The 10,806-nt window shown below is 38.2% G+C and overlaps 2 protein-coding genes across 2 annotated transcripts; both read left to right on the top strand.

The window, feature by feature from the left end:
* The first annotated feature begins 12 nt into the window (after positions 1-12).
* On the top strand, positions 13-747 carry LOC118736313. Its single transcript, XM_036466409.1, has one exon. It carries the CDS (start codon positions 13-15, stop codon positions 745-747), a length of 735 nt encoding a protein of 244 aa, XP_036322302.1.
* A 1,208-nt stretch (positions 748-1,955) lies between these two features.
* LOC118736312 lies at positions 1,956-3,000 on the top strand. Its single transcript, XM_036466408.1, has 3 exons — positions 1,956-2,091; positions 2,188-2,861; positions 2,944-3,000. Exons 1-3 carry the CDS (start codon positions 1,956-1,958, stop codon positions 2,998-3,000), a joined length of 867 nt encoding a protein of 288 aa, XP_036322301.1.
* Positions 3,001-10,806: the final 7,806 nt, after the last annotated feature.

The following is a 10,806-nucleotide window of genomic DNA, read 5'->3' as shown; positions in this document are numbered from 1 at the left end:
AAAAAGCTCAGAATGACCATAGAAGAAATTCAACAAAATGAATTGGATTCTGTCGGAGAAATAAGAGAATTCAAAACTAAGCTTCAAATACAGTTTGAATATGAAGCTTTTTCTGAAACTCGCAGTGTCCATTTAAAAGCCATTACTAAAGACTCAATAGAAGAACAAATGGAGGACTTCCGAGAAAAATATAGCGTTAACATTGAGAAGTTAACAGATAAATTGAAAAGGTGCACGCCAACACAAGCTGTGCCATCTACTATGAAACTACAGGAGATTAAGATTCCGATATTTTATGGCGAGATGAATCAATGGTCATCATTTAGCGATCTTTTCCAAGGTTTGGTGCATAATTCGAAGCACTTTACTGAAGTAGAAAAGATGTTCCGGCTGAAGTCGTCATTAGGAGGAGAAGCTGGAAGATTAATTCAGCATTTACCGGTAACCGAATACAACTATGAAGCCGCTTGGCAAATCCTCCAGGAAAGATATGAAAACAAAAAGCTGCAATTCACAACACAAGTGGACAGACTTCTTGATCAACCAACAGCAAATAGGGAAAGTGCGGCAAGCATGAAGCAGCTTTTGCATACCACCAAGGAATGCATTTATGCTCTTAAAGGGCTTAAATTGAATTTAAATGACGAGCAAGCAATTATAGCTCGGATAGTTGTTCGGAAACTAGACGAAGAAAGTCTCCGGTTATATGAGCAGAATGTCAGAAAACTAGGGATATCCAAAGCCTAGATGATGTTTTCCGTTTCCTGGAGCAGCAATATCAAGCTCTAGAAGCTTTACGAGACAGGAAAACAACTAAATGGAGCAATCAAAAGCAGCCACAACGAGCACCCACATTCTATACAGCTGTACAAAAGACCTGTATATATTGCAAGATTCCTGGGCATCAAATTTTTGAATGCAGAAGGTTCCAGGCATTGACTACGATGAATCGTAGAGGTTTCATAGTAAACAATAAGCTATGCAATATTTGCCTCGACCACGTATATGAAGGCAATTGCAAGAATAAGAAAAAATGCAGTAAGTGTGGAAGAAATCATCATAATTTACTGCATTACAATGAATTCCAGAAGGAAAAAGGAGCAGGTGAAGAAAATGCTATAAAAAAATCATCCACTATGATGACTAAAAACTCCGAAACAGCAATACTTCTAGCAACAGCCCAGATAAGAGTGAAGGCGGCAAATGGAGAGTACGTGACATTGCGAGCACTAATCGATCAAGGATCACAGAAGACTACCATTTCTGAAGAAGCCGCTCAAACACTACACTTACCAAAGAGAAGAGAAGTAACTGAGCTACAAGGGCTAGGAAATACTACAGTGGGAGTCTCCAAATTTAAAGTCAACATTGAAATCAGGCCGAGATTCCTAAGCAACGAAGTGTACAATGTCGAAGCACTGATTTTGCCGAAATTGGCGAGTGCACAACCTGATAAAACATTTAAATGGGATATAGAACAATGGAGAAACTATACCTTAGCTGATCCCAACTTCAATAGGTCAGATCGAATCGACGTCGTTATTGGAGGTGATGTATATGCTGACATATTAGAAGAAGGCATATTTAAGAAAGATCGAATACTAGGCCAAGCTATGAAATTAGGATGGATATTGTCGGGAGTTTTACAACAACCGAGAAAAAATGGTAGAATTCTAGCGGCGGTGGCCACAACGTTGGAGAAGTTTTGGGAAATAGAAGACACCACAGCACCAACATATATAGAAGATGATGATGAATGTATGAAGATATTTGATAAAACGACAACAAGAGATGAAAATAATAGATTTGACGTCAATCTACCTTTTAAGAAAGAAAAAGAGTAAGGCGACTCTCGCAAACAAGCAATGGCGAGGTTTCTTAATCTTGAGAAAAAGTTGGCTTCAGATGACAACCTAAGAAAACAAGATGTGCAGTTTATGAGAGACTATTTAGAAATGGGCCACATGAAAAAAGCAAGAGGAAATAATTGCGGAAAATACTATTTGCCACATCAAGCCGTAATTCGAGAAGGCAGTCTCACAACTAAACTACGAGTAGTTTTCGATGCATCTGCAAAAACTACAAATGGAAGTAGTTTAAATGACATCCTTTTAATAGGCCCGAGACTTCAAAAAGATATATTTGACATAATTTTCAAATGGAGACTTTGGCATTATGTGTTAACAGGTGATATTGAAAAGATGTATCGACAAATTAAAGTAGCAGAAAGTGATCAAGATTATCAACGTATATTGTGGAGAGAAGCGAAAGAAGGGCCGAAAGGAGAATACAAACTGCAAACAGTTACGTATGGAACAGCATCCGCTCCTTTTCTTGCAACGAGAACTTTACAAGAAATTGCCAAATCCTGCGAGCCTTACAATTATTTGCTTTCAAACATCATTAAAAACGACTTCTACATGGACGATTTAATGACAGGAGCAGATTCAATAAATGAATGTAAGGTCATTCAGTTCGAAATTTCGAAACAACTACAAAAATATGGATTTCACTTAAGAAAGTGGATGTCTAATAACAGTGAGATTATAGCAACAATTCCAACAAATAGCGAAAATGAGGTAATAAAAATAGCAGAAGACGAAACAGTTAAGACATTGGGTATACAATGGGACCCGGCCAAAGACATGTTTGGATTTAATATGAATCTTTCAACGGAAAAGCTAGTAACAAAAAGGCAAGCTTTATCTGATTTGGCGAGAATTTTCAATCCGATGGGGTGGCTTTCACCAATGACTGTTTTAGCAAAGTTGTTTATACAAAAACTTTGGTTGATGAAACTCAACTGGGATGAGTTACTCGACGAAAATTTGGCAAAAGAATGGCAGGAGTTTATGCAGCACGTACCAGCGACAAAAAGAATAAAAATTCCCAGATGGTTTGAAACAAAAAACGGCTTTAAAATTGAACTACATGGATTCGCAGATGCGTCAGAAAAAGCGTACGCGGCAGTTGTATATGCTAAAGTTGGATCAGTTATAACGATAATTGCTGGTAAAACCAAAGTGAACCCGATTAAAAATAAGAAGACATTGCCAAAACTGGAGCTATGCGCGGCTCACCTACTTTCTAAATTGCTGCAAAGGATAAAGACAGTTATCAATAGAGAAGTTAAAATATTTGCTTGGAGCGACTCATCTATAACGTTAGCATGGATAAAGAATTCCCGAAGTAAAGATAAGTTCATTAAAACGAGAGTAGAAGAAATCAAATTATATGCTTCCACTGCAATATGGCAACACGTTGGAACAAAGGACAATCCAGCTGATGTAGCATCCAGAGGAGTATTTGCGAACAAACTAGTGGAGCACGAGCTATGTTGGAGAGGTCCCAAATGGTTACAAGGAGAAGAACATCAATGGCCAACACAGAATAGCGTTAAAATCGATGCAGTGTATGTCACAACATCAAAAGAATCACATTTCTTAGATGAGGTAATATTAAAATATTCTAGTTTAACCAAATTAATAAGGGTTGTAGCTTATATATTGCGATTTGTAAAAAGAATACGAGGACAAAAATATCCTGCGTACTTAGTAAAATCAGAACTAAAAGAAGCTGAGCAGAGAATAATAAGATATCAGCAAAGATTACAATTTAGAGAGGAAAAAAAGAGCTTAGAAATCAAAAAAGAAATTAGCAGTACAAGTAAAATTGCAAGCTTAGATCCAATTTTAGATAACAATGGAATCCTTCGCGTAGGAGGTAGGTTAGGGAATGCAAAGCTTCAGTTCGATCAGAAGCACCCAATAATATGAAATAAATCACATTTGTCAAAATTGATTATTGAACATGTTCATAAAACAACCTTACATGGAGGAAATAAGTTAATGGAAGCAACGATTAGAAGGAATTATTGGATAATTGGATTAAAGAATTCCATAAAAAAAAACATTCGAACTTGTAGTCGCTGCATACGTTACCGAAAGGAAGCAGCTAAACAAATAATGGGAAATCTTCCAGAATTTCGAGTGTCGTTGTCAATTCCATTCTCACACGTTGGTGTAGACTATGCAGGTCCAATTCACATGAAATGCTCCAAAGGAAGAGGAATAAAAACATTTAAAGGATACATAGCTGTATTTGTATGTATGGCAACAAAGGCTATTCATTTAGAGGCAGTAAGTGATTTAACAACTGGAGCGTTTCTAGCTGCTTTAAAAAGATTTTTTGCTAGAAGGGGTAAGAGTCAGTGTAGAAAGTTAGACTTAGATTTCAAAAAGGCAATCAAGAAAAACTCAACAGTAGCTCCCATATTAGAAGCAGACAAAATTCAATGGCATTTTGGGCCGCCGGCAGCTCCTCACTTCGGAGGAATTTGGGAGGCTGGAGTCAAATCAGTGAAATATCATTTAAAAAGAGTGATAGGCGAAAGTAAATTGACATTTGAAGAGATGATTACTTTGCTATCACAGATTGAAGCAGTGCTAAATTCACGACCCTTATGTGCGATCGATAGTGAAAGCGATATAGTGGTTTTAACACCTGGGCATTTTTTAATAGGATGCCCATTAATAGACTGTCCTGAAGCAATTGATGACACAACGAGGGGTTCGTTAGATAGGTGGAAACTAATACAAAAAATGAAAAGAAACTTTTGGAAACGGTGGGAAAGCGAATATGTCACAATGTTGCAACAACAAATGAAATGGAAAACCAAACAGGACATTCTAGCAGTAGGTCAAATAGTAATAACTAAAAATGAAGAAAGTCATCCAGCAAAGTGGCCATTAGGCAAAGTTATAAAAGATCATCCTGGAAGCGATGGAAAAACCAGAGTTGTAACTCTGAAATTGCAAAATGGGATAGTTAAACGGCCCGTTCACAAACTGTGCCCACTAGAGACAACAAACAGCAGCAAAACGGAAGAGCCAAATCAAGCTGCAAGCCTGTTGACATCAAGAATAGCAAAAAATTCAGCGGGCCCAGGGGGGCAGAAAAGAACGAAGACATTGATGATGTGGTTCTTTACGTTGCTCATGCTAGCAATGCAAGTTAAGGCATTATACATAAATGATACGGCTAAAACAGGAGCTTCAGTGGCTGAGCTAAGAAATAATACCGCAATATATTTGGATCCGATCGGCAAAATAGACATAATAAATTCAAAATGGGATTTAATCGTTTATTACGAGTTAGGTTCCTATTATGATCGGATGGATGGAGTAAAAGAATTTATTAACAGACTTGAACATCAATGCAAAATATTGACATATTATGAAGAGGCCTGTGTAATGATTACCGCAACTTTAAAGCATAAATATAATAGCCTTAAGTCAAATAACGAACTGTTCATGAAGCAAGAAAATAGAAAAAGACGAGCACCATTCGAATTTGTTGGCTCAATTTACCATATATTATTTGGAATTATGGATGCTGACGACCGAGAGAATATGGAATCAAATATTAAAAATATTTTCGAAAACCAAAAGAATATCGCAAAGTTGTTTAAGAGACAGACATCAATAGTTGATTCTACAATAAGTATATTAAAAAAGACAACCGATGAAGTTAACAAAAATTTTCAAAAAATTAATGAACAGCTAAATAAATTTTATCATGAACTAGTTAAAGATCAAAATGCCGAGCGAATGACCTTGATGTTTCAGATATTAACCATTCAAATAGGAATAGTTATGGACGAATGTGAAGATATCCAAACTTCGATAATCAATTTACTAATTGACATAAATCATGGTCGCATAAATCCAAAACTAATAAAACCTTCACAACTTAATAAAGAAATTGCACTTATCAGAAACAAGCTGCCACACAAATTAGTACTACCTGGAAAACAGTTCGGTAATGAATTAAAAGAAATCTATAAGTCGATGACTGCTAAAGGGTTAATTGTCGATTCACGACTAGTCATAAACATAGAAATTCCCTTAATATCATATGAACCGTCAGATGCATACAAATTAAATCCACTGCCAATAAAATACAAAGGGAACATAATTATCCCTGATATAAAAGCAGAATATTTAGTATACAAGTTTGATTTAAATCAATATGTATTGATAAACCAAGTCGATCTAGATAAGTGTTTAACAAACTTGGAAGATCATTATCAATGTCCAGGGAACTGGGCTTGAAAGTCAGCTACGGACAATTCATGCGAAGTAGCAGCATTGAAACAGTTGGAGAATGAAGTATGTGGATTCGAGCCCGCTACAAATGAAAATGTTTGGATTAAATTATCTTCTCAAATTGGTTAGCTTTACAAGCAAATCAACAATACATCTAGAATGTGATAACAACCAACAAATGCGAATGGAAATCCCTAATCAAGGCATTATCACAATAAGAGAAGGATGTACAGCTCGACATGAAGGAGTAACTTTAACAGCATCTCATCACGTACAATCCGAGATCAATAAAGAATTGCTATCTTCTTCTTGGGTAAAAGACATCGAAGATATTTCAGAACTGCGAATTAATCCTTTTGATTCGACCTTAATAAACAACACCAAAGATATCCTAGCACTCAAACAGCAAATAGAATTTGTCAAAAAAGAAAATATCAAATTGAAGGGTATCAATTTTCATCACGTTAGTGGTCATGCTTCGCTAACTTTAGTTTTCATAATAGGGTTAATCATCGTTATTTTATATATAAGATCAAAATGTAAAAAAGAACTGTTGTGGCTGTTCCATTTGAACTACCAGTTAGACATAATCATAATTAAGTAAAATGTCAACAATCACATTTGGCTAATATGTTAAAACAACACATTTTTGGCCCTTGGCAGAATGTTCATAAAAATATGAACATGAAACTCTGCCGCAATAGAGATAGGATTTTAGAAATATAACACATTCATACATACATATGCAAACATACGTAAACCGCTGAAATAAACAGGAAAAATATACAGTCCACTAAATGTCAAATGCAATGATAAGCAATAGAATTGTAATGTGACCCTTGCTCATAAAATATGTGAAAATTGCTTATCTGAACAAAATACATAAATTACAGTGTATACAGAAAACATAAAGATAATATAAGTATGAAAGAAACACGCATACACCAATATACCAATGCACACAAACAGCAACTGACAGCCGATCATCAATTGTTTTAATACGTGCGTTAGATGCACTTAAGTCAACAGTGAACCTAAACAAATATAAAAGATCAATACGTTGGTCTTTTATCTCTTACTAGGATTTACTGATTCTGCATAAGACACATAAATTTTAGTGCACTTAAAATGCATTGGTATCGGATGTATACAATGAAGATAAGAATACACATTTATGCATGTACACACACACACACACACACATATACGCCCTGTGGGGAAAATCTCTAGTTCTGAACTGGGGCGCTTCTAGTACATTTAGACCCAGTACTGGTTCGCGATAAATCTCTTTTGTATGCAAGCAACTGGCGAATTTAACATGGCGATGTCCTAGGAAGTGTCAATTGCCCCCCGCTGCATCCCTTTTTCGATAGTTCCGAACTAGTCCTAAATTCTATAGTTCCGAACCAGTTCTAAAATCGACAGACGAAAGAAAAAAGTATCATGATTTTTCAATCTTTTCGGTTCTTCCGTGTGCGATTTTACATTATTTTCAAAGAAACGTTTTTTCAATTTGAAATTAAATTTGTTTGAATGATTGTAAGAAATGTACGTTTACATACCTTGCTGTAGCTGACTTTGCTGAGGTGCTCGCTGTTATTGGTTAGATTCCAGATGGCCCCAAGATGTTAATATGTTAACACAAAGCTTTGTTTTGTATTACCAAACTATGAAATAGCATCTGCGAAGCACAGAATAGAAGCGTATTTGAACGAAAAAGCCGCCGAACACATATCTATGTAAAGTAAACAAGCCCCCCGCTGCATCCCTTATTCGATAGTTCCGAAATAGTTCTAAATTCGACAAATAGGATCTAGTTCTGTCTGCATCCCTTTTTCTATAGTTCCGAACCATTTCTAAATTCGTCACTGTAGATATAGATATCTAGTGAAAAAAACTGAAAAAAATTAGTTTCTTAAAAGTAACACTTTTCGCCGATTTTGGACTGGTGGGGATCTAGTTCCTATCGGACTAGTTCCTTTTTGGCGATAAAGACCTAGTACGGAACTAGAAATTTGATTCACTAGTCCGCGGTTTCCCTGCAGGGCGTAGTTAAGGAATTAGTATTAGAAAATGTATATAAGAAAGAAATATTCAATAAAGAGGTCAGATTAAATACAGCAATCTCACGGTGTACATTACGTATTTTTGTGATCTTCACTATCCCCCACCCGAGGTAAGAAGTGAAGTTGATCAAAAGTTTAATAGTCTTGTACACTAGGTATTGCAAAAAAATCAAAATAAGGCACTAAAAAAAGACCGAAAATACAAACAACAATCAAAAAATATATTTTGAAGATTTCTGGCAGCATTTTCATACGATTTTCGCGAAGAAAATCCTTGAATGTACTAAATGTGCGCTCGACGCAAGTTGATACAAGAGGAGCCCAATTTAAATATGGAACGTTTGAAATGTTCATATTATCAGGAATAAGGGCGTTTTCTCCGCCCTTGACAATTTTATCCACACCCCTTATTGTCTCAGAGCCTACGTTTGCTGAGAAAACGGCTTTGAATTTTTCCAACACCAATTTGGCAAGAGGTCCCTGCGCTTCTACAAGCCGCATGGGCATGTGTATATTTTGTATTCTTAAAAAAAAAATTTTAAATGCTATAATCACTTTTTTAAAGGTAGAAAAGGCAAAAAAAGGCAAATATCTTAAAAAAGGCAAAAAAAGGCAAATATCTTAAAAAAGGCAACATCAAATGTGTATATATGGAATCAGGGAAAGCTAAATCGTGGACATTCTTAATCGAATATGCTCTATTTCTTTAGCAGAAAAAAGGCAATTTCCATAAAATCCGTTCCCTGGTAATAATAAATAGCAGTTCTCAAATATCAACCATAGTAGAAATCCATTATAATAACGAGCAAATTACCTCCGAAACCAAGACGAGATAACATATTTCAGGTAACAATGGCTCGTTTCTCTACGTTGAGGAAGAAATCGGAACGCCGCGCTCATCGTTATCCGATCGCATGCCGACTCTGCGAGGGTAAGCACCCAATCCGACTATGCCCAGTATATCGGGCGAAGACCCCGGAAGAGCGCTTGCGAGAGGCTCTGTTAGGGCGGTTCTGCGGCAATTGCTTGTCGACTCCGGGACGGATTCCCGAATCCTCCGCCCAGAAATAGAAGAGGGCGAAATAATTGAGCCCGTAGCGGAAGTGAATGTCCCAATATCGACGAGGGGATCGGAAACCCGGACTTTCCGACCCCCGTTAGGACCTAACAGGCGACAGCGTGGATCGTAAGCACGGTCTCTCCGACGACGTCAACGGGCGCGGCAGTGCTGCGGAGCGGAGATTCGGTCTTTCCGCCTGCGGTCCATACGCAAAAGGGCTCCCAAGCAAGGACGACGACGTCAATGGGCACGGCAGCGATGCGGAGCGGAGACTCGGTCTCTCCGGCCGCGGTTCATACGGAAAAGGGCTTCCCGTCAAGAATAATAACGGCAGCGCCGTGGAGTAAAAACTGAGACTTTACGCCCGCGGGACACAAGCAACGCGACTTCAAGACACAATGAGCAAAGGGGTAGACTGGCCTCGCCAGCTACTTGCCGCATTTAGATCCGGTCCTGTAACGCTCGCCGCTCAGACATTGCGACCATGTACGGCGATTTCCCCAACAGCGGTCGTTAAGTTGGAATCGAGAGGACGCCTACATTTAATTCGAGCATCCATCGACGTATGCGCGCCAGCGTCCGTGATATCGGCCGATTTAGTTCGGGAGTTAGGACTGGAGGAGATTGGCCGCGGGAACCACCGAAGCTGCATGATTCGGCTGCGAGGGAAATATGGGCGAACTACGAGGGTATCAGTACACGCAACAGTAGTGGCGAATTATGCGCGGATAAGCCCCACCGCCAGCGTCGACCGCTCGATAGCCACGGCCTATACCAACATTCGATTGGCAGATCCTAGTTTTTTTGCCTCAACTCCGATTGGCTTGGTGCTGGGAGCAGATGTTTACCCGGAGATCATTCTGCCGGGCACCCTTCCTAGCGCCTTCGGCCCTCTCGTGGCACAGAATAGCAGCTTCGGATGCCTACTGTCAGGGGTTTGCCGATCCTGAGTAACTGATGTAGAATATACTTACCTTTTTAACACTTCTAAAAAATTCCTCTGCGAGTAGGAACTGCAAACTGCAAGATACATTTCTTGAATTTTGAATAAATATACATCTCTTGAATTTTGAATAAATGTACATCTCTTGCATTTTGAATAAATATTATTACATTTGTGCACTGAAATGTCAAGCCATGCCATGCTTATTTAATTTCTTATCTCCCACAGCCTGAGAAGTCCGAGATGACCATTAATGGTGGGACCTACGTATCCAGCTCAACGAAAATCAATATTTATGCTACAATTTCTTTCTTTGCTTATATGTAGGAGTGGTGGCTGACTTACTATTGTTGCGTATAGCAAGGGGGGCCGGCATGTTTAGGCCTCCATGCTAAATCAAACACTTAAAAGGGTGAATCATCCTAACGTAGAATTGTATAAATGTGCAACGGATGCACACATACATAAAGAGCCTGATTAATGCTAAGCCATTAGCATGTACGTATATGCGTTTACCGCTTAAATATAAAACTTCGTTAAGTTTCCCCTCCAAACAGTTTGTGGCTTGGGGGTCAAACTTAACTTCGCAAGAATTAGCTCGGTCACTTCTTGCGAGAACTCGAGGATCAA

Source organism: Rhagoletis pomonella, unplaced genomic scaffold (genome assembly GCF_013731165.1).
Source record: "Rhagoletis pomonella isolate Grant_MI unplaced genomic scaffold, Rhpom_1.0 Rhpom_scaffold_00003, whole genome shotgun sequence".
NCBI classification, from domain to species: domain Eukaryota; kingdom Metazoa; phylum Arthropoda; class Insecta; order Diptera; family Tephritidae; genus Rhagoletis; species Rhagoletis pomonella.
The sequence above is the reverse complement of the archived record's forward strand: the minus strand, read 5'-3'. Positions and strand labels throughout refer to the sequence as shown.